We start from the raw sequence: 23958 nt of genomic DNA, 5'->3' as shown, positions 1-23958 counted from the left end.
AGGAATAAAACAACAAAAATAAACAAACAAAAATTAAAAATCACAGAGAAATTATTCTTTTAATGTTTATAAGTCTGTATATCATGGTTACCATGGTAAAAGTGCAATTAACCAATCCAGTAATTTCTAATGATAAAGTAATATCAGAAAATGAACAGAGAAAACTATTGATTCAATTATTTAATAACAGTAAAATATTTATAAAGGAAACTTTCAGGAAAATTCAGGAGAATTTTCAACTACTGATAAAAGCCACAATTTTTTGACTATAAAAATTATTGGATATGAGTGGAAGACTGAATATAGGGAATCTCCACAGAACTGCTTTACAAAGCTTAGCAATGGACATCTGCCACTGAAATTATTTCTCTGCACAGATTTATTTTTCAGATAAAGGATCCTGAGAAAGCTTTGTTGTCCTTCCAGCAATCCCATGAGAGCATTATAGTAAGCACAGTATTTTTTTCTAATCTCTGTGAAAAACACTCTTCCCCCTCAAAGTCAACAAAATATCAGGACATGCTACTCTGCAAGGCATTTACAAACACAGGGAAAGCACACATATTGTTGCATTCTGTCTTTCAAATAAAGGCTCACTATACTGCTTTGTGTACAGAAAAACTTTCTAAAAATTCATTTTAGCAAAAATTGAAGACTCTAATACATCCATGTTCTTTACAGAAAATGACCAACAGCATCTATATTGAAAGACACAGAGATCAAACTGAAGAATAATTGCTTGCCATATTTATCTTTCCATTGAGAGCCTGCAAAAAGTCAGGCAAAATTCAGCTTCATTATTCTCTGGTAAAACAATGTCCAAGCAAAATCTGGATCCCTCTTTTGAATATCAAAGTAGCACATTTAGTGGCACTACATGGCTACTACACAGCTTATCTCTCATTAGCAATTAACAGGAAAATAACAACCATTACAATGATCTCCCTTTGCTGCCCAGGAGACAAGGACAGACAGGCTTTAGCAAAGCATTTCAAAAGGATGCCCACTTTCACAACTTGGATCTTTTAATTTGGCCAAAAGTGGCATAATAACCACAGCCTTCAGTGTTGGTACATCCTGAGTTTATATTTCCTGAAATGTGGCTGCACTTTCCCCAGATCAGGGGGGAAAGGGCAGCAGCACCAGCCACAGTAAACCACAACAGGGAAGAAGCTGCAGGAATCAGAAGCCTAATAAACAAAGCAACAAATTACAAACTTGACACCTCTCCAGTGGAAGCTGTGGCTGCTCTCTCATACTGACTGCAGAGGCATCTCTCCATGTTTCAGGGCTATGTACACTACATGCTCAACTTTTTGACAAGGCTGTCGTCCTCATTTCCAGATAAAAAACATGAGAAAACACTGTTAATGTTTGGAAATTTTATCCACTGAAGGGAAAATAAATTTATCAGTCCTCAGTACTTAAAATGATAGCAATGTATTCATATTTATGATTGCACCTTCAACCTTGCACAGCATTATTTGATATTATCAAAGGACCTGACAGCTTGTCTGGTGCCTTGTTCTGCTTGATCTGCAACCAGGGATTTATTCTGATGGCAGCAGAATACTTTAGCAAAATGTCCCTAGAATCTCATTGCAATTAGATCACAAGGATCTCCCTCTTCCACAAATCATGTAGAACTAAAACCCAATTGACCAACCAACAAATCCCAAAAGCAAAGCAGAAGTGCAGAAGCAAAGAGCAGAATGCTCCATGCCATTTACTATACATATTAATATTTAACATGTTGGGATACATCTGTCAAAGTCCTGGATTCTCTAAGAACAAGTGGTGAGGAAAGCCCAAGAATTAGATAAATAGAGGTTAAATTCTCAAGTTAACACCAGCAGAGAACTACCTCAAAAAGAAAAGACTGTTAAACTATCCCACACATGACTCTGTGTGGTGAAATGAACTGAGAACAAATGCAAATGAATGCAAATTGTGAATATGTCACTAACTTCAGTTTCCCTGTTCAGCCAAAGGAAAGGAACAGACTTCACCATGTGCTCCAAAGCATCCACTGGAGGAGTTTCCCTCTCTCCACTCTTTTCCTCCAAACCATCCTTCCCAAGCAATGGCTTCCAACATGTAAGTTGCTTAATGTCAGGTTGCACAAATGCAAATCTCAGTTTTCCTAAAGCTGGAAACATTAGTCTGTACACCAGTATTAAATTTATGAATACAAAAACAATATTCAAAATGAACAAGAAACTCTAGAAAAACACAAAGTCGTGGTTTTCTACCAAAGCATGAAAAACATTTTGAGGGATTTGCTAAATGCTACTGCTGAATATAATATTCTGTGGCTTATATTGGGGAGTAAAGATTAGGTAAATCACTCTCTTGCCTGACAAGGAAAACATCTATTTTAGAATGCCTCAAAAATTTGGTTGGTGTGTCATTATGATGACATATTCATTTTCCCCTAGGCCTTCATATTAAAATGCAATTTTATAGATGGCATCATAAATTTTAAGGACTGTGTATGGCATTGATATTTGCCTGAATGTTCCTAATAATATGAAAGCAATACATGTGAGAAAATACAGGAAGAAAAAAAAGTCCAAAAAGAACAGAGCAGATGTATTTGCTCTATGTACTAATGTAACATCTGTTGATTTCAGTATTTATGAAACTTTTACAGTATCTGTCACATCTAGAAATATCAATAGTTCAAATTACTTTTGATTAAGTACTTGAGAGTCACTTTATTAAAAGAGAGAGGTGCATGCACATGTACTAACACACCCCAAAAAAAAGAAAAAAAAGGAAAAAGGGGTGAAAACCAACATTTTTGTGACACAAAGGTACATATTTTCAGAAATAAAGTTCACATTTTCCTCCATGAATTTTTTTAAAGTATCTTCTATACTTAGAGCTTAGATCAGCAGAAGTCTCAGTTCCTGTAAAATTGGTATATTCACAAATTTTCCTTTTAAATTGCTGACCTGTAGAGTCTGATCTAAACAGGAAGAATGAATAGCTGAAGTGTGACCAGTCTCAATATGACTGGTTGGAATTTCAAAAGTAGTAAGAGGTTTTGGATCTTTCCTAATATCAAGGCACAGTCTGACTATCTTACACAGCAGGATCATCAGGGTCACTTTCCTCCAGCCAGAACAGAAGCATTTAAAATTCTGTGCCATTTTTAACAAATCAGTGATTAAATTAAGTCCTTACTATTTCTTAGCTTAGCTTATGAATACAAACCTAGAAGGAGAAGCTAAATCTTCAAGCTTATTCATATAAATACCCAAGTTTTTTTAGCATTTTGATTAGGAATATTTAAAATGGAATAACTGAATTTATTGTTATACAGAGGTTGGGTTTTAAAGTTATATAAAAGGGAGAACAAAGAAAGCAATGCATGAGGTCACTTGCAAAAGAAACCTCTCTCTAAACAGGGTTTGGAGAAAAAATCCTTGAATTTGTATACGGGCTGGCTATAAAAATAAAGGATCAAGTTATAGAAGTTAAATACTGGATCATGGCATTACTTGGAACAATTTCTTTGGGAGAATAAAACATATTATTCTTGTTTGCACAATGAGTATTTTTGGTAAGAGCATTTAAAATCCCAGTGTCAGTGAACAGAAGAGAACTGCCTCTGCATCAGTTTCAATAACACCTCCTATACCTGATATGGAGGATTGCTTTTTATATATTAAATACAATTTAGTTCATAGTTAAATATATATATGCATATATACACATATATACACACACATGTATATATGTATGTATGTATATACATAAATTAGTGGAAGTTCTCTTTGAATACAGGTTCATAAAGGGTAGAGTCAGAGCTATGGCAATGCTTAAAAGCACATCCCAGGCAATCACCATTCTTTGATAGAAAATCACTGTAAACATGCCTTCATCCTCACAGAACTGGAATACTTTCATTTCTCAGCAATTTAGTTACAATGAGCTCCTCTTACTATAGTATTTTAGTTAAATTGACATAAAGCATTGAGAACTTGCTCATTTTCAGAAACAAGTCTGACATACTGGTAAAGCTTTTTAGCCTTTTAAAACAAACAAATTTTTGCTGCTACTTGATTTGAATTGACAGGCCACAAAAGGGCATGTGCAAGGAAGGCTCAGTTAGTGTTTCTATTTTCCAGTTTCAACTATGATAAATAGGAAGTCCAATACAAAACTGACCATATTTTCAAAATGGCAGAAAATAGTTCCTCAGATATTCATTCCTTGTACTTAGGTACCATAGAAACAAAACTTTTTTGCAATTCTACATTTCCAACAATTGGTGGCAACAGTATTAAAACTCCACTTGTTTTTCTATTTACATTAACATAACAGACCCAGAGAGAGCATGGCCTCTCCACTTGGGAAGATTTGAGATCTGACTGGACACAGCTCTGGGTAATCAGCTCTAGCTCATATTCTCTCAAGATCTAGTTCACCAGGATTGGACTAGATTATTTTAAGAGATTAATTCCAGCCTCTGCAATTCGAGTATTTTACTTGTTCACAAGAAGAGGCAAAAAAGATTAAGGAAAGTTTTGGTTTTCTAAGCAGCCTTGTATTAAACAAAAATGGACTATTTCTCCTCTACTTCAGCTTCTAAATTGTCAATGACTGTGATACTAAAGACTTTGCCTGTGCATGATTTAATCCTTCATTCCTCTGACTCAGTGTCCAGAGCTTTTTACTAAGCCTGCTATGGACTTTTCCAATGGAGCCTGAAATCCAGGTTTTGCTTGTTCAATGAAGAAAATTGAAGAGGACTTGACAATTTTCGTTAGACATTTTCTTCAACATTGTTTAATATTTTTCTTTTCCCTAAGAAGATTATGTCAGTTCTGTTGCCTTTAATTAAACATACCAAGGGGCTAATTTTCATGTTTTCTGTGAACAGGGATGGCCTCTTTCAACAAGAGGGGCCCTTAAGGTCCTGTATTGTACTGCAGCTTTTGATCTAAAATGCCTCTACAGGGAAGTGCATTTTTGAGGGCTCACATATTCTGCCAACAGTCTCAAAATCTCAAGAGAGAGCAATTTTTCATCTTTTGGACCCTGCTTTGCTCCATGATGACTCTTATTTGCCTGCTTCCATCCCTGTATCTTGATCAGGACTTTCTAGGTGAGCAGTACCTTTAATAATTTTTTTAAAAAAATCATAATGATAAAAACATCATCTCTTGCCAAAACATGGAAATTAACACATAGATAGCATGTAGAAATCCTGTGCTGCACTCATCCAGATGCCCATATATTTGCTACTTGAAAGTCAACATCCAACTTGTCACACAATCTCAAAGAATACAAGACTGGAGTGCTGAATTCTACCAACATTTAGCAAAAATGTACTGCCCTTTACATGAGCACCACGAAACACAATTTCATCTTAACTTACCTCAATTTTAATAGCTAAATCACTATCTAAATTCAGATATTGTATATTAACTTCATTTTTGTCCTGCAGAGGAATACTAATATTCCAGGAATCTCACTAAATTTCAATACTGGGGTCTGGGGTCAGTTTAGTTCTTGTTAAGAAATATAAAAAAAAAAAAAATCCACTATCTTTTATTCCTCTATCTTGATATAGAAGACATGGTCACAGAAAACACTCAGTTAAAGTAATTTTGAACATAAATGTGTTCAAATCTAAAGAAATTCCTGCCTGCAGTACTACTGTCATTCCCCTCCTGCAACTAAACTGAAATCTGTATACACAGCAATAAATATGATGCTACTACACTTACATTAAAGATTTATATACACACCTTCTATAGAAATTTGCATTCATTTAAGTTAATAAAAAATAAAATAATCACAATATCAATTGCAAGAAGCAGGAGAGGTTTTGGAAAAAAATTACATGGGCTTTTTGCCAAGAAGCAAAGACATTCTGACAGGGAATTGGTATTAGTAGGTACAGATGGTGAAACAGCAGCAACACTCAATTCTCTGTAGCAGCAGTCTGCAGACTTACTGATTTCAGGATTTTATTTCCTGTTTTATACTGTTGAATTTTCGCTATTTGCAGTAAGCCTTTGATTTTTCCATGAAATCTGTTATAAGTGATGAGTTTGTAAATAAAAAGCACAAACCCCACAGCAACAAACAAAAAAACCTCACTACAAATGAAAAAAAAAAAACAAAACCAAACCGAAAATAAAACAAAAAACCCAAAACCCAGTCTATGGATTTTGCAGTAAGAGTTGGTTTTGTTCCTTTTTTCCTCTCTCATGGGCAGCAATAACTCAGGTTTCCATTTTATAACAATGTTCTCGTTTCTTTCTGCCAGATTTAAACTCTTGTAGTGATCTGTAATAAACAACATTCTGGCACAGCTTAATTTTCAGTCAAATTCCTCTAGGGAATAGAGTGATTTAATATGAAATGTGTATCTCATCCTGCTGCTTACTGTAATCTACTCAGACCAAATGGGGATAAGGAATACTTACTTCACACAAATTAAAATGAGATGTTTTGGCCAAATTTGAACTCCAATGGAGGTATTTGAAAACATTACCCATAATCTTACTTTAGTCTCCCAAGCCTGGCTAATTAAAACTTCAAACTTCTCCCATTTATCACTGCTCCAGTTTCTGCCTCCAAATCCATTTTGCTTAACATAGAATATCATCAGCCTTTTAATAAAACCTAAAAATTGAACTAGATGCTGGGTATTTTCTTGAAAGTTTTCTGAGGGAAAGTAGGACTGACAAGTCACATTCATGATCTTAAGGAGAACAAGAATAGTGCATATTCTTATTTGTCTCTGAGAGGCTTTAGCTTGGTGAGTGATGCTTTCACCACAGAAAAAAGTTTGAACAGACCCAAAGTGGCTTCCCTGAAAAACAAAATCACCTGAAAACATGCAACCACACAAGAGGGAAAGGAAAAACTATTCAAAACAAACTCCTAAAAATGTTCCATGTTGTAAATAAAATATTGAGCACACATTTTTTAAAGTTTACAGAACTAGAAACAAAAAAACACTGATGTGCTTCAGAGTGTAGGTACACTCATCTTATCTTTCATGGCATTGTGCTTTTACAGATACCATGGAAATCTTCTACATGCTTTAGCATCAAAAAGCTTTCAAGATCCTATGGTTATTTTAGATAAAAAGTATGGGACCCAAGCAATTTTAAATGTTCCATAATAACCAGAATTGTTGGGGCAATGGAAGCAACATCCAATTTACTCTTTTACAATTACTAAAAAAAAAAAAAAACAAACCCCAAAGCTTGTTGACAGTGTATTAGAAGTAATCATGTGTGATACCTTCACAAAGTCAAAACCAAATTGCTAATACTCATGAGAAAATAATAAATATCAGGATGTCTATTAACCCTACCCATTTGAGAGATGATGGAAAAATTAATGATGAAAGTTTTGCTAACTCCAAACAACAGAGCATTCTAGAAATAACATGTCAACTTCCTCCTTGTACAGTGAAAATTCTCAATTACATCTTCAGCACTTTGCTGGTCTCTGCATCACATTAGTTTATAAATGCTGTTATGCTTTAAAAGGAGTATGAAGTCAAAATTAAGATTTCATTAAATGTTACAGATTAATTCAATAATTTCTGAAGAATGCATCTTGTGGATTGGAGTCAGAAAGCTGCTTTCCTACTGACCTAAAATCTTTTCTTATCAGTGAAAATAGTCTGTGTTTGAGGAAATATATTTGAGATTTTCCATTTTTCTGGCACATTCCTGTTCTTTCAGTATTGTATTCACTGCATTTTTAGCATTGCATTTTTATTTTAAATACAAACTAAGGTGGTTCTTGCTTTCATGGTAGGTATCTAATTTTTTCCTGAGATGAGAGCTTGGTTTCTGGCAAAATAAATCATAAGATTTATCCAAATTCTTTCCTTCTTCAAAGTCAGTAATCATTGTGAGCTAGAGAAAAACTGGTCAGATCTGAACTTGAGTGAGGAGCATCCAACAATTTCAAAATTACTTACTCCTATTTTTAAATTAGTAGGTTTTATCTATATTCTGTAGATGTCACACTTCACCTTTTAGTCTTAAGGTACTGTTATACTCTTGCCTGACAAACAGTAGAGTTTTGTTATTCAGCTCCTATACACTAAACAAATCACATTTCTGATAATCTAGACAAAATCACCACACTGTATCCTGTTATAGAGCAATCCTCTTACAGCACAAAATTTTCAAACTTGAAGCCTGAGTGGAACATTTGCACATCAAATAGTTCTTTCTTATATTTCTTTTTCCTTTCCATAATATGATCTGATCTGTTATGATACAGAATTGTGTCTACCAAAAATACTTTATAAAATACAGATAATGGTTATTTCCATAATGTCAAACTCAATAGTTCACAGAGAGGTTTGAGAGTCAATTAAAAAAGGATCAAGTTCTTGGGGAGAGGAGCATTAAATGCTCTCCACACTTAGTGATTCAATTATATCTTATAGATGCAACTGCATCCTTCTCTCTCTCTTAAAAGATTGGATATCTACACCTGCTAACAAAAGAGAAAAACTCATAAACTGATTTTAAAAAAATAACAAAATTAATAAACTACAATTGTACCTGCAACCACTGGAGATTTCCTGTCATCCAGAAGCTGAATAGCAGTACTGGCTGTCACCACATTGCTCTTGTTGGCAGTTTCTGTGGGATTTATTAAGGGTGGAAAAAATTGAAATATTCTATTGCAAAATGGGGAAATTAAGGTTTTTTCCCCCTGGGTTTAGATAACAGTCTATGTGGATATAGTGTTCAGAAAATAAAACAGGGAACATCACATATGCACAGAACATACTGGCACTGCCATTTTAAATTCCCCAGCATGCCAAAAACAAACAGTGAAGTGAGCCATCAGGCTTTGCCTCCCCTGCTAAAGGGGCAGTGAAGGTGACAACTGCTAGGGCTTCTCAGTAATGTGGAAATTTAGTCTGTTGGACTTGCCCTGCTTAAAATACTTGTTAAAATATAATTCTGCTTGTGGAAGTATTAAATGAAAAGTATCACCACACATCTTGCTTGGGGTTTTGCTTGCAGCCCCATGAGAGACACACCTGGTCAAAGGGCCAGTGAAGGAGCTGGAAATTTCACTGCCTATTTCAGATCAATATTTGAGATTAGCTACAAAGCCCACACTGCACTGACACACTTGGGATCCTTTCAGTATCATGAATGGTTCAGAATTTAGGGAATGACAAAGTTACAGACCTGTGCTGAATGGGATTGAGTAGACAAAGCTCCCAGGTATCTGTTCAGCAGCTCTTCTGTACCAGAGTGGAAAATGGTCAGCGTTAAAAATGTTCTCCTTATCTTCAGCTGTCAGGAAGTCTCTTGAGAAAAAAGAGAGAAAGAAAACAAATGGTTGTTGCATGACACACAATAGCTTTGAAAAGACAAAAAAACCCCACACAATCTTTTACAAAAGAAATGGTGTGGCACAATTTTTTCTACTAACACTTGCTCAACAAAAGCGTTACATTTAGTTAAATAACTTTTGTTGTGAAAGACACTGAAAGCACTGAAAAACAGTACCTCTAAGGACCACTAAAATTGTTTTTACTAATTTTTACAAATAAAAATGCTTAGTCTAAAAGGCCTTTTACTTGCAGCACAATATAAGAACTGTGAGCTGCACAAGGTGGAAAAGGCACTGGAGATTTGGTAGTCTGTTGCCACTGGCATTCACTGCTAGGTAGTGAAAAAAAAGGTAATTTTACAGCCTATGTTCAAAATACTATGTAGAGGGTGGTATTGGACAACTAAATACTTTATTCCTCAGTAATTTCAGGGAATGTTGACAGAAGAAAATTTATACCAAGAACAAGTATAATGTCCACTCTATTGTTCTGGTTTTCTGTCTGACAGTAGTAAATTGTAGTGCTGTTGATGTCACCTCCTGATCTTAGTTTATCCTAAATATCAAACACAGATTTTCTTTTATATGCACAATACCTCCACTAGATTACATGTTCTCCAAGGAAAATGGGAAACTCTTGTATGCTGAGGTCTCCTGACTGCTCTTTCACCCAGTCCAATTCTGTCACTTGGCTTCATTTAAGACAAAAAAAAAATAATTCCACAACAATGATGCAAAGTCCCTAAAAAAACCTACAGGTATTCATTTTCAGGTGATGTAGCAAAAGGTGTAGCATGTTCACAATTGTGCTCTGAAGAAGAGAGATGTGATGCTGGGAGTGTGTGTGCAGTGAAAGCAAATTTATAGGCTACAGGTGTAAAATAGTTCATTGTTCCAAATATTCCAGTGAAATAAATAATTTAAGTGATCCTAGGACATCTTTCTAACTTGTTCTGTGTGAAGAAGCAGTATATGGGCTTCATCAAAATAAACTTATCTTTTTCCTCTCTTTTCTAATCTGGCTGCCAGGCAGAGTTTGTGACTTACTGGTTGGTGAGCTGCTCTGGGCCCACAAACAGGTTGATCCGAGAGAGTCCAGTCCGTGTGCCAAGGAAAGCAACTTCCACTCCCTTGTCAGAGTTCCTGGAACAGAACACAGGACAACACTTCAGACAGCAAACAGATCATCACTGCCACAGAAAGCACAAGTGTACACGTTTTTTAGAAAGATTATTGTAAGCACAGATCTCTTATTTATTGATTTACTTTTAAAGTTATAGTCATCTGGGTTTTGAATAGTATGCAATGTAGAAATGCTATTTAGACCAAGAATACCTAAAAAGCCAAACACAATAAATTTCATAGGATTTGTAGGAAGGAATTATATGGATAGAATAATAGAATAAAAAACATATATACTGAAACTAGCTATATACAGACTATTTAATAACCATTGTCACACAGTGATTCTGAGATAAGCAGGAAATTCACATCTTGCTCCCAGTGCATTCATCATTTCTGGGCTGTATTTATGCTTCAAGTCAAAGGTGGGACTATTGCTCAGGTAAGCAAAGAGATTTAAAACAGGTAGCTGAGAGTCAAACTTAGCTGCCATCAGGACAGCTTTAGCCTCTAGAGCTCAGGAGAAAAAGCAAGGCAGGCAGCTCAGACTGAACTCTTCAGCTGCACTTATCAGTACCAAGCTAGTTTAAAACTAATTCTTGTGTGGCTGCAAGAACTTCAGCCCCATTACCACAAAACCAGGGACCAGAATCATTTTACTGTTTCATTAATGAGACAGAATGAAGCAAAGTCAGAACTTATCTTTATCTTCTCAGAGAAGGCTGTGTAACTCTTTGATGAACCAGATCTTATTATGTTGCTTTATTCATTCAGTAGGAATACATGCTGTACAGCAATGTGGTTTTTCATTGAACTTTTAGAAAATGGTTGAAATTTAGGAAAATCTAGTCAGGATAATCTCCAGAATTGCCTTTCAACCACTGTATTTCATGCAAACTGCTAAGCTTAACACCTGTTTACTATAATATGGATAAAAAATTGTTCCTTAACACCTTAGTGCATCTTAGCATAAATGAATGAGCTAGAAGATATAAAATCTGAAAAGGCCTGGCTAATATACTGACTCTCCCTAACAGGAACCTAGATCCCAAGTAATTCTGGAAAATAAACAAATCAAGGATCAAATAAATTACTTGCCAGTGCAAATTTTTCTATATATAATTTTATTTGAGACTAAGTACCAGTTGCATCACTAATTTTGGTAAATTTTGCATTAAATTTCTTAAGTACCTTTTGTTAAAAATGCACAAAACTATAAGTTGCAATTAGGGTACAATTTTACCAGTTTTATTGTGGAAATTGGGTAACCTTTCAGCTAATCATCATCACATACTCTGCAAATAAACACTTCAGACTGAACTCAAACTTGTTGGTATTTAGAATCAAATAGTTAGTATAATATTTTCATGAATATCAGGATTTGTTAGACATTCCATCAGTTCATTAACATAACTAATAAAAATACAGCCATGACTGATGAATTATGATGGACACAAAGATAACTTACTCTGATTTATTCAGTGCTAGACTGGTCCAATAAGCTTCAATTGGTGCACTCACAACAGCATCAAACAAAACTTCCTGGATCAGTTCTTTATCACCTAGCACAGTATAATAAAATCAGTAAGTGTACATGCATATAAATAATATTTTTAGATGACTAAACTATGGGGTTATCTTACATTTTACTTTATTTTATCTGTGATATGCTTTCAAACTTTTTGCACTAGAAAGATTTACTACATAATATTATACTGTATTTTACCACAATGCAGTTTTTTAGATACAATTTCATTGCATTAGCAACAATTTTAGATCAAAAACTTCATGTAACTCATTCATCCAAATATTGTCTAATGCTCATGTCTGCATGTGCCATAAGCAGGTCTAGTAACAGTCTCAAAAGCTCTGCATTTCTGCAAATATACAAAATATGCACCTATCTGAATTTTTTTATTCTCCTTTGCAGTTCAGAAATGCCAATTACACAGCTATCATCCCTAAAATACTCATGAAATATCTGGTATATTCTTTAGAGGTGCCATTCAAGGATTGATTGCCATCAGTCCTGTTTAATTTATAAAATCAGACGGAGTGATAATTTTGCATAGCTACACCCTCTTAACAGAAACATGAATGTTTGGTACATAGTTTACTGTAAAAGTGGAAAAATTGCATCATAATTAATACTCCTATTACTAATACATAATTAATTCTAATAAATAATAATATCTTTATTGATACCCTGGGAAAAGCTCGAAACCACAGGAAATTGCAAAGCAGCATCAGCGATCTCAAACCATCACTGGCTGAACTATTTCATGACTATTTTTTTTATTTATATTTTATGAATACATTTTGGAAGCATTTTGTAGAAGGCTGAGAACAGCAGTTTGGAACTGTTTAACCCAGTTTGAAGCAGTCCAGGTACTTGCATTGGAGCAGGGGCTCTTTTCCTGTCAGGTAGCGTTTAATGGCTTCGAGCTGGGTCATCTGCCGGTGCTCAGGGTGCAGGTCAGTGTTGCAGTAGGACCTGTGAACACGTTGTCAAAACAGTTAAAAAGTTACATGCACAAGCATAATCTTTGTCACTGAGGATAAAGAACTGGGCTCTGCAAGCACAAGCAATGTGAAAACAAGGAGGGTAACAGACACTGATTTCATGCTTTATTTAAGGCTTACCATTCGTCTGCTAAAGATACATCAGGGTGTTCTAAATCATGTAAACCTGTAACAGGAATAATAATGGGTTATTTAGGGAGAAGTCTGGGTAACAGATGGTTATTTGCATACACTCCATAATACAAACCCTTCTTGGAAAGTGCATTATTAACATAATGAAATAAATCACAGTAAAATATGTTCAAATACACTTTGGGGTCTAACGAACTGGCAAAACTAGTTACATCAAATTTAAAACTGAACAGGTAAGAAAAAATTTTGTGCTGATATGTTTAACTTATACGAGTTACTCAACATATTTAAAATTTAGAAGACAATTTGAGCAAAGACAAATGAAAAATGGTAACAGACTGCTGCTCATTCTCTTTGGACAGTAAAGTTCTTCATGCTAAAATGCACACTTCTCATTTCATGTGAGTTGTTCTCTTCTCTTAAAATGAAAAAAATAATTAAGAACAATTCCCTCAAAACCTAAGCACACAGCCCATGAACACAAACAGCAATTTATGGGATTGTCCAGAAAAGGGTTTTTGTACTAATAGGTCACACAAATGCCTGTAAATAAGAATTATACCATTAGTTATATAGCACAATAAAAATGTACTTTGGCAATTTTAAAAACTCTTAAAACACTTATCAATAGCAAATAGGGTTCAGAAGGCAGCATCTGGATTTAACCCTCTGGAGTACATAATGAACAAGGACAGAGCAAACTGTGACTAAGGAAGGCAGGGAAGCCAAAACTGGAACCAAAACTGTGGTCCCTGGGGAGGACAGTGAGGTGAAGTGAGAGAGACTCAGTGAAAATGAGAGTGGGAAATGTTAGTTATGGTTCTGTTAACACTTCTGGGAGTGCATCTGGGGCTCAGACTGACTGAGATGTGTGGCTGGATTAAAGAACATCAGGGATGTTGGGAACAGTCTGGGGAGTGAGTAGCTCCAAGTCTCCTGTTGTGCCTTCTTTGTAGCTGCTGTGCAGATACTCAAACCTCAAGGCACTTCTTTTTGTATCTCTCCTGAGTACAACAACATATTCATGTCCAAAAATACAGCTGAAGAACAAAGACCTGAAGAAATTAGCTGTCTTGTTTAACATCACTGACAAAACAAGGAGAAAAATCAGAAATAGAGACTTCAGCATAAATTCTGAAAAATTTCTTCTATTGAAACACTTTTTTTGCTCAGCAACTTCTAAAATTTTCAAACTTCCCATCAAACTTCTTAAATGCCTCCACTCTTTCTTTATCTTCTTGCCAAACAACTTTACCATCACACACAGTTGACTCCTCCACTCATTTAGTTGGGGACTTACTAAAAAGCAAAATCAAGGAACAGTTCTTTCCCTGTGTACCTCTACTACTGTTATAAACATGTAAATCCTTGTAGCTAAATGCACAAACCAGTTATAGCTCTGAAAGATTTCACAATGTACAGTCTGTGAACAAAACCAATTGCGATTACAGTATTCTTAGTGGTTACTTCATTCAGAAAACACCAGAAAAAATTAACACTGGGCTATGAGTCGTTCTCTGGAGTACTGAGAGAGGAGGATGGAAGAAGATTCCATCTAAAGAAGACTCACAAACAGTCTGACTATGCTTAAAACCCTGTGAAGTAAAAGATCTTTAAAGAAAAAAGTCTAATTCCCTTATGGAGTCTGCAGACAAGGACCAATCAAATTAACAATAAAACTACTGTATAAGCCACATGAGAAGATAGGTACCTTACCTTCTTCTACAGTTACATTCCCTCTGAAGAAGTATTTTCCATGTCCTCTAGAGAGAGCCACACCTAAACTGTGCAGAGAAATAAAGCAGACCTTGAAATCTGTGAGACAAACAATAGCAGACATTCAGAACTATTTTCATTTTAACATTTCCACCTCATGTACTATGACTAACTTAAAACTGCTTGTTTCCAAACCCTCGCCAATTATATTTATTGTTCAATCAGTTGCTTCAATTTTGTCTCAGTTCTCATGTGCCTGTAACAACTGGCTGTATTTATGTGTGCTTAGAGGTGCAGTAAACCATTATTCCCTGGAAAACTAATAAATGGGCCTCTCTAAGCTCACTGCTGTTCACCCAGCATGAGATTTCTTCAGCTGAGCCTTGAACATGGCCATGGCCTTACAATGAAGGAGACAATTTTTTGTAATTCAGACTAAGCTGTTGAGAAACTACAGAAGTGTGGGAATTGATGGAGCTACTGAGAGGAAAAGAATTTCAAATGTGACAACAGCATCATGACTCCTCCTGGACTAATTTTTCTGTTTCATATTTTTAGCTAGTATAGTTTTTTTGTATTGACTTCAGTTTCATAAATTCTCTACAGTCATACACCCTTTTGGTTTGATTTTCAGTCTACCATTTAAAACATCCAAGTTTAATGAAGTGGCTGGGGGATCCCATGCCTCTTGCTATTGAACACACACAGAATACCTTCTGGCATTCATTCATTCTTTGAAGGGGATTATCTTGAGCTAGGAATCTGCAATAATCAGCAAGACTGCAAATGCATGGGCTAGTACTTGAAGTACATGGAGAGGCACCAAATCCAAGAGCATGCAAGCTGCAATCAACAGCTCAGCCTGGGAAAGGGCTGAACACTGAACATCTTTGACTCTACAGTGTGCAGTTGTGCCAAATCTACACAATAACCCAAAACTAGATACATGTCATGTTGAAAAAGAACAGTTTTCCTAACTGTAGTTCTGTCCTTAGCCCGATTAACTCACACTACCTGCATGCCAGTAGCCCCATTCCTGTTTACCTAATAATACAAGAGTGCCAGTGCCAAAGAAAAACAAACAAACAAAAAAAGAAGAACTTAGAGCAACCAGAATAAACTCCACAAAATGAAAACAAAACAAGAAACTCACTGACTACTACCACCCATGGGTATATTTTAAGATGCATTAGAGATCAGAGAAATGTGCCTGTAATTTCTCTGTGTGGTAATATATCTCAAGTTATGTGAAACTCTTCCATTGAAGAAAATTTCAGTTGAGTATCATGACTGCCAAGCTCCTTTGCCTTAAGTGCAAAGTACAGTTAGGGCTCTTTTGTTAGTGGATTATTTCTAGTTCAAATATCAGAATTTTTAAAGTGACTACCTGTTTTTCTTTTCCTTTTTTTTTTCCTCTAAAATACATGCCAAAATTAGCAGCTTACTTGGTTTTAGTTATAGAAATACACTGAAGGTAGTTCAGAGAAAGAAAACATCCAGACCTCAAATTGGAAGTGAAATACTATCTCATTTTACATTACATTCTTGTTGTGGAAAAAAAAAAGGAATAAAATGGGGCTCAAGATGTACTTACTTAAATGGATTATAGTATTTATAGCTCTCCAAGTCTTTGCAAAAGCCTTTCGTTCAATGGAAACCTCAACTGAATATTTTTTCAATGAAACGTAAGCCATGACAAACACTGTGAGTTTGCCTGTGTGAGCTTGCACAAACTTTCCATCCCTGGAAAAGCTGAAAGGAATGCTGGTAGAGCTCCTTTTCCTTGCTATTTTCAGCATTGTCCGGGGATATTTCATTGTCAGCCTTTGCTGATGAGCTTTTAATGAGTTCACAAGCTCTGTATAAGCAGAAATCCAATGGGTTGGATGAAATGTCCATTTATTATGGCCAGCTCTACCTGAATGGAGTACCCTTGATGTCTGTGTAATAGTAGTCATTTGTCATCACCAGGACCCGCTTCTAGATTCAGAACAAGGAAGTCAGAAGGGGAGAGGGGAAGAAGTTAGTTTTCTATAAGAAATGTATAAAAGATCAAGTGGTTAGTCACTGACATAATTAGAAGCAAAGTTTACATTCAGTGAGTGAAAAAAAATATGCTGCAGGAAACCGTATTTATAGCAACCTCAAAAATAATTTTAAAATTATCTGTTTGCTTTATATTTAGTTGGAATAGTATTTTAGACATTGTACCCCTTTGTCCACTGTCTTCTTCACTTCCATGGAGAATTTTCCTGTTTTCCGGTTCACCATTGCATTTCGAAGCTGAAATGAAGGAAATGTGTGTCAACCCCTTTATTTGCTTTTTCTGTAATCCTTTTAAGTCTGAGCTCTCCAGTACACTCATCCAGCCTAAGCAGCACTGAATCTTGTTCATTTCTTCATTTCCAATAATTCTACTACACACTGAAGGACTCATTTACAGATTTTGTTAGTCACTGTATAGGCCAAGGCTCCTGCTATACAATTTCAAGATAAGGTACATAGGATAGGAGCTTTCAGCATCCTTCATAGTAAAACACCTTTTTGTGTAGCAATCTGGATTTTATTTGGTATGAACACTGTAACTGACTAGTATTCTGCTTTTACTGCATGGCACCTCTGCTTGTCCATTGGTGTCCAGGCACCCCTTGCAAGGTATTAAATTTTAGCTCTGTAGTGGAAGCCCTAGGCCAGTCACAGCTTTAACAACTGTCCTGGACGTCTCCAAGTCTTCCAAAAGACATTTTAAATCCCCTACAAAAACATGTTTCATTGCTTTATAGGCCAAAAATTCAGAGAGGCTAGGGAAAGCAGAAAACAAACTGAAAAGGATTTATACACAATGAGCTGCTGCTCTGCAACTTAAATTTTAGATCACCACTACAAACACACACTCTTTTCCTGTATCTTTTTTTTTTCTACATGAGCTACAGGCCCCCAAACCTGGGAGCTGCAAAGTCCCTGGCCCATCATCCCTAAAAATCTGCCCTTAGCACTCCTTGTTGCTCCCTGCCTTCCTCCCAAAGCACACACAGCCTCTCTCAGAGGTGAACGTGCCATGAGGGTGAAAAGAAGAGGAAGAAAACCCAAGAACCATCCCACAGGCCTAAAGCCAAAAATGTGTGTCCCCAAGGATGAGAACCAGCACAGCTGGTCTGAGGACAGGGTCTCTGGGCTAAAACAAGAAACACAAGACAGGTTTGGAGAAATCCTCAGCCTTCAGGCTTTGAATTTGCCATTTATCAGCTCACTTTGGAGAAGAAATTGAAAAATTTGCTGTTTAGCAGTTACACCATCCATAAATGGAAATATTTAATTTCAACACTTTTAGATTTACTAATGGAAGATGTGAGTTATTTTGCTTTTTGTGGGAAAAAGCACCTATAGGTTTTCTGCAGCTGTAATTTTCATTACAATTTGAAAATTCCACTATTAAAAATCAATTCAGCATTTAAAATGCAGGAAAATATTGACAAAATTAGCATTTTTATGTCTCTTCTATTGCATATCCATCTGAACACAATTTTGGACATCATGTTCCTGCTGAATAAATATCTTCTGTTCTACAGTACCTCATGCCAGATTGAGCAATTCAGTTGAGTTTTAATGAGAAATTTTGAAGACATATCAATGTGCTCTGCAGGCTGAGTTAGTATGGAGGAGAAAGAGAATCACCAACCTTGCCAGTGAAATATCTAGTTTTATTCTCACAAACAAGTTGAGCATGGCTGACCTGTCAAAAACTGCAAACTTTGCAGCTCTTTCAATTTAATTCTAGGGCATCTAGACTTCAATTAAGTGTCTAACTCTTCTGTCAGTGAGTGTAAAAGAATAATTTTTAGCTGGAGGCATATATAAAATAAAGCATATATTTTACTGTAGATTTTTTTTTAACAATACATAATAGGCAATTCTGGAAATAGTTTCCTATTTTAAGTTTTGTGGTTTTGGACTCGGAGAGCTGGTCTTAATTAACCATCTACTTTCTAACATTTACAGAACAGTTCCATTTATCTTTAACATGGTTTTCATTTTTCTCCTATTGGTGCCTGCAGTTGTCTGAGACCCATTCCTCCCACAAGCCTCAGGCAAGTCATAGATTTACTAAAAGGATCTCCAAACTCTCAGTAGTGTTTAAGATCAAGTCTGCATGTGGGATTTCAAGTTTTACTCTTTTTTTTTTTCTGCTTGCTGTGATTGCATTTCTTGGCTTTGTAATCCAGTTTCTCAGCTCTTCTGCAGTTTCATCTCCCTCCTCAAGTGCATAAAATAAGCACTGCCTCAGTTGGCTTCAAGCCCCAAAAAATTCATTCATGATCTTTTTCTTATTTGGAAAAAAAAATATTTCATTCAGATAGAAATTATAACAGAAGAATTTTAAGTGAGTTAATGAGAAAAAGGTTTCTATCCAAATTGAAACTTCTCTCTTTGGTACTGTGTACTTGCACACCTTGCTGGAAGACACTAACTTAACAAGCTCATGCTAAAATTTCTGTTTCTAATAAAATGCCTTAACAGCAAGATAGCAGGTATTGTTAATCTGGAAAATGAGCTGATATATTTATGACAAAAATATTTCATGGTGAAAACAATCCTAACCTTAGTTTGGCCATCTTTTCCTCATTGGATCACTGGAGAAAACCCATATCTTCACTTTCAGAGTAATAAGCATTATTGCTCCTTCAACAAAATATCTTTCAATCAATCCCTAACAACTCAGTTTCACTGCTGCAGTATGAGATCATTCTGTATTCTTGGAAAACTATGTGACCATGAAATTAATGTGGCAAAAAGTAAGAAAATGTCATAATCAGCTTCTACGTAAGTGTTTCATAGGAGAAAAATATACCAGTAGTAGTCTCTGTTATTAAAAGCAGTGATATGAATACATTAATTCTTTCCCTCTGCAGTTGAATAAACAATGCTTTACTTAGAAAAAAATCAAGATCATCAAATCCAAGGCCCTGGGTGAAGCAGCTTGTTTCTGTGTTACAATTAAAAATTCATTTTTAGGAAGTGTATTTTAGTGGTGAAAGGAAGATTCAGATGAAATGCATGTATATATTTTTATCAAAATGTGAACTAAAATTTTTGCCTTCAGATAAGACAAAACAATTTTTGTAAGAAATTTTCAGAAAAAGTGATGCAGCTTAGGGGTCTCAAAGGCAATATTTAAAGAAGGCTGAATCTAGACTTTCATGTGAAAGAATCTCAATCATAGGTAAAACTTGATTTTCAGTATCACAGAAATAGCTCAATGCTCCATTATCTGAACCACTGAACTTCTACTAAGATATTAATAAATAAAAGGATTAAAAATATGACAATTAAGCAGAGGAAGTAATGGGGAAAAAAAACAAACCAAGAAGAAATAACAAGAAGAAAAATCACGAAGATATAAAGAAAAAATCATGAAGGTTTAAATTCTGTATGTAACTATAGCAATAACATGTGAAAGGACAAAGGAAATTTTAAAAGGTCATTATCAGAGAAACTGGTTGAGTAATATGTGATCAAAGTTAAGAGAAGCAGGGTATAAAACATGAGGCCAATGATTGCAGAAGGCTGCTACAATATATGAAAATCTTATGAGGAAAGCTTAAATAGTGTGTGCATAGAAAATGACACAAAGCTATAAAAACGTTGAAAAAGTTTGTGTGTGCACTCCAACACAAAACTTCAACTTAGGAAGTGAAATGGCCTCTGAGGAGAGGCTGAGGACAATCCATCACCTGGTGAAACAGACGTTGCTTAAAACATAGATGAACTGTTTCACTATTCACCAAGGGGTGGAGGGAGCAAGGAATGCCAGAGATATATTTTGTAAGGGAGAAAGAAAATACAGGCTTATGTCAGAACAGAGATCAAGAAATTAGGACATCTGAAGACTGACAAGACTCCAGGGGCTGCTGTACGTGATCCATCCCAGATTTTGGAAGGACATGACCAAGTAAATATGGGACCCTTCAGTGGATGTATTCAAACCTCTCTGCAAAAGCAGAGGTCTGGGGGACCTGAGAGAAGCTAACACAGGACTGATATTTGAGAAGGGATGGAGGAGACATCCATGAAAAATACAGACATGCAGTCGTGACTTTGGCAGGAGGGACCTTATGGGAAAAACTAAATTACGGGACAGAAAGGTGAACACCTGGAAAGTTACGATTTAATTAGGGACAGTCAGCACAGATTCACACAAAACTAATCATGCCTAACAAATCAGATTTATTGAGGAAGTGACAGAAAGGACAGGAAAGGTTAAGCCATGGACATAAGGAAAGCTTTTGATACAGTACTGCAGAAAAGGCTAAGCCTGAAAGGTACGAAAGAATAAGATAAAGAGCAAACTACAGAGTAGGTGGAGCACTGAAAAATGAGGTTAATGGAAAGCATTGTGTGGTACCCATGTGTCTGAAATTAGAGTTTAGAGTGAAACTCTGCTCTGCACATAGGTCAAAGAATCCAATTTTATTTATTCATCTGATGGTTTTTGACTTTGTACATTTAGTAAAAACCTCCAATTACTTTCATTAAGGAAAGAAGTATCTCATGGAAAGAAGTTCAACTCATTTCTGAGTTTCATCAGTTGTCTGGGCCAGCCCTGACAAGAGATTCTATTCCTATTTCTAGTGCTATATTTGCTACCCAGCACAAATACACAATGGGACGCATGGAGACTGCAAGAGTGATGAGTTTTACCAAAAATACAAAGAGTCTGTTTGTGCTATATGCATATGTAAGGAAGAAGCAATGCAAAACAGTTCAATTCTGAATTAAAGGGTCTATTGTCCTTCCCTTCCAGAGAGCAGTCAGGTGGTCTCTCTAATGACCACTTAAACAGTTTCCAGGTACAGTGGTGGGATGCAACAACATTTTCTGACAGGGTTTTAAAACACATCACTTACCACATCATCTCTGTCTTCCCACTCCACCTCAGAGAGATCCACACTACTGTAGTTGGGCTTTCTTCGTTTCTTCCCCTCTTCATACTAGTATAAAAAGGTGGAATAGTTAGCACATCCTGTTTTATTTGCACAATTTTTCCATCAGAAGATTCAAAACACTTCTAAATCCATGCTGATGGTCTGCAATACCTTTAGCAGTAGGTAGTTTAATTCACACAAAGTGTACCACACTGCTGAATAAATGCTCCCTGTGAACTACAAACCTAAAATTCATGATCATTTGCATGATCTCTTGCCATGATGCAGAGCTTTACTTGATGGACACACAGGGAGGTCAAACTCAGCACTTGCATGTTCTACTTCCCATATGGAAAATACATGAGACCTTGGATCCTGAAGTTTATGTTAAATGTCTCCAACTGGCTCTTTCAGCTGTACAGGAAGTTATATTTACTATAATCTTATCAACAAACTGTTTACCCACTTCACTTCAAACAAGATAAGATGCAAGTCTTTGGGAAGTATGGTGCTAACATTTGCTGATACTTCATTTTATCTACAACTTCATGGGGAAAAGTAACAGTAATAATGATAATACAGGGGGTTTTATCACTTCTCACTGATATGCTGTAAATTGCACATTTAACATAAACATTCTCGTGACAAATTAATTTGACACTGAGGTGTTTATAATGTGGGAAATTCTGCCCTCTGCTGAACATTCAAAATCAGCCTATTAGTGCAACCACACAAACCTGGCTCAGTGGAAGAAAGAAATACTTTGGAAGGCCTGTGAATAAAGAACCTGACTGGTTAAGTAAAATTAGCAGACTACATTTGAAAAAAGAGTAAATTTGGGAGAGGACTGGCATAATGTGAAATCCAGTCTTTTATCAAGAGAAACTGCAAGTCTTTTTTATGAGGTATGATAGGAGACATTGTGATGCTGTGAAATATCCCCAAATTGCTTTTGTGCCTCCCCAGCAGCACCACAGAAGGACAGAAACTGTACCTGTAAGGCAATATCTATGGTTGATTCTCCTCCCTCAGGCCAGGAGTGAGTGCACCATAAACCAAACCTGACAGTGTTGGAGACAAGCAATTCATCACCACAGCCTGTGGTGCAGGCACTTCCATCATGTTCTGCAGATTGCACAAAGTCCAAGGGAAAGCCTTGCTCTCTGAGCATTAAGGTTATTCCCATCCTGACTTTTTCTCTCTGCATTAAAAATTCTCATATCAATCCCACAGTTGCTTTTGTAGACCACAATGCTTAAAAATAGGAACAACAAAAATCTACCTGAAGCCTTTTAAAAATACTGAGTACAGCATCATAAACACAAAGAGATTTTGAGATGTAACACTGTAAAGTTTCTCCCAGGATAGGCTTCACTCAGTTTCCTTAACTCTTGTTCATAAAAATTGGATACTCCAATTTTTCTTACAGACAGTTCTTTTAGAAAATTCTGCAGAATAAAATCCTGAGTCTCATTCTTTTGCACAAAAATCCCCCAGTAACTCTGTTGGTGTAAGTTCTGAAAATCATGCAGATGCAATTGAGAAGTATTTTCATGTACTTTTCTTGCCCTCTGCTAAAACCCACTACTCTTGTAACAAGCTTGTCTACTTCTTGTCTACTACTACTCAACAGATGTGTAGAGAGATGTAAAGAACTTCTGCTTTCAGCATGTGCTCATACTCCAGACTCTGAATTCAGGCAGCTCAGTTCTACAATTAATTCCTGCTCTGTGACAGCCTGGATAGCCAGGAAATAACTATACCCAAATACTGAAGCACAAAATTTGCAGCCAATATAATTAAATCTCACAAGAATAACATACAAGAGGATAACATCCCATTCATTACTAGGGCTTGATTTCTGTAGCTGTGTTTTGCAAGCCTTTCATTATGGCTGCAGTTATATCAATATTATCTTTAATCTTTACAGGGAGTAACTACATCTATTCTCTGTGGCTGCACCAATTAACCAAATAAATCCTTGATCTGAATTAGTCATTCTAGTATAAAAATGGTTACAGTCAACCTCTGAAATAGTGAGAGCTGAGCAGTGTTACAAAGACTGGGATCATTTGAGTAGAGCAAACAGCTCCTGTACTGATTCCAATGTTTAATTACATCCTCCCTCACAGATGTTGAAGAGCTTCTGGGCCATACTGCCTTCTCAGACATCTGCAGATCCTTACTTAGGCCA

The 23958-nt window shown here is 36.1% G+C and overlaps 1 protein-coding gene across 2 annotated transcripts in view; it reads right to left on the bottom strand.

The window, feature by feature from the left end:
- CACNA2D3 (calcium voltage-gated channel auxiliary subunit alpha2delta 3) overlaps positions 1–23958 on the bottom strand; it is a 378091-nt gene that overhangs the window by 69219 nt on the left and 284914 nt on the right. For both annotated transcript variants that reach the window (XM_079316838.1, XM_079316837.1), the window contains 10 exons: positions 21747–21830; positions 17053–17124; positions 16760–16821; positions 14842–14909; positions 13114–13159; positions 12867–12964; positions 11939–12032; positions 10396–10491; positions 9201–9322; positions 8559–8639 (listed from right to left, as the gene is read on the bottom strand). In XM_079316838.1, the coding sequence (XP_079172964.1) occupies positions 8559–8639; positions 9201–9322; positions 10396–10491; positions 11939–12032; positions 12867–12964; positions 13114–13159; positions 14842–14909; positions 16760–16821; positions 17053–17124; positions 21747–21830 (823 nt within the window). The remainder of the gene's footprint in view (positions 1–8558; positions 8640–9200; positions 9323–10395; positions 10492–11938; positions 12033–12866; positions 12965–13113; positions 13160–14841; positions 14910–16759; positions 16822–17052; positions 17125–21746; positions 21831–23958) is intronic.

The sequence above is a fragment of the Erithacus rubecula genome (assembly GCF_903797595.1).
Source record: "Erithacus rubecula genome assembly, chromosome: 13".
NCBI classification, from domain to species: domain Eukaryota; kingdom Metazoa; phylum Chordata; class Aves; order Passeriformes; family Muscicapidae; genus Erithacus; species Erithacus rubecula.
The sequence above is the reverse complement of the archived record's forward strand: the minus strand, read 5'-3'. Positions and strand labels throughout refer to the sequence as shown.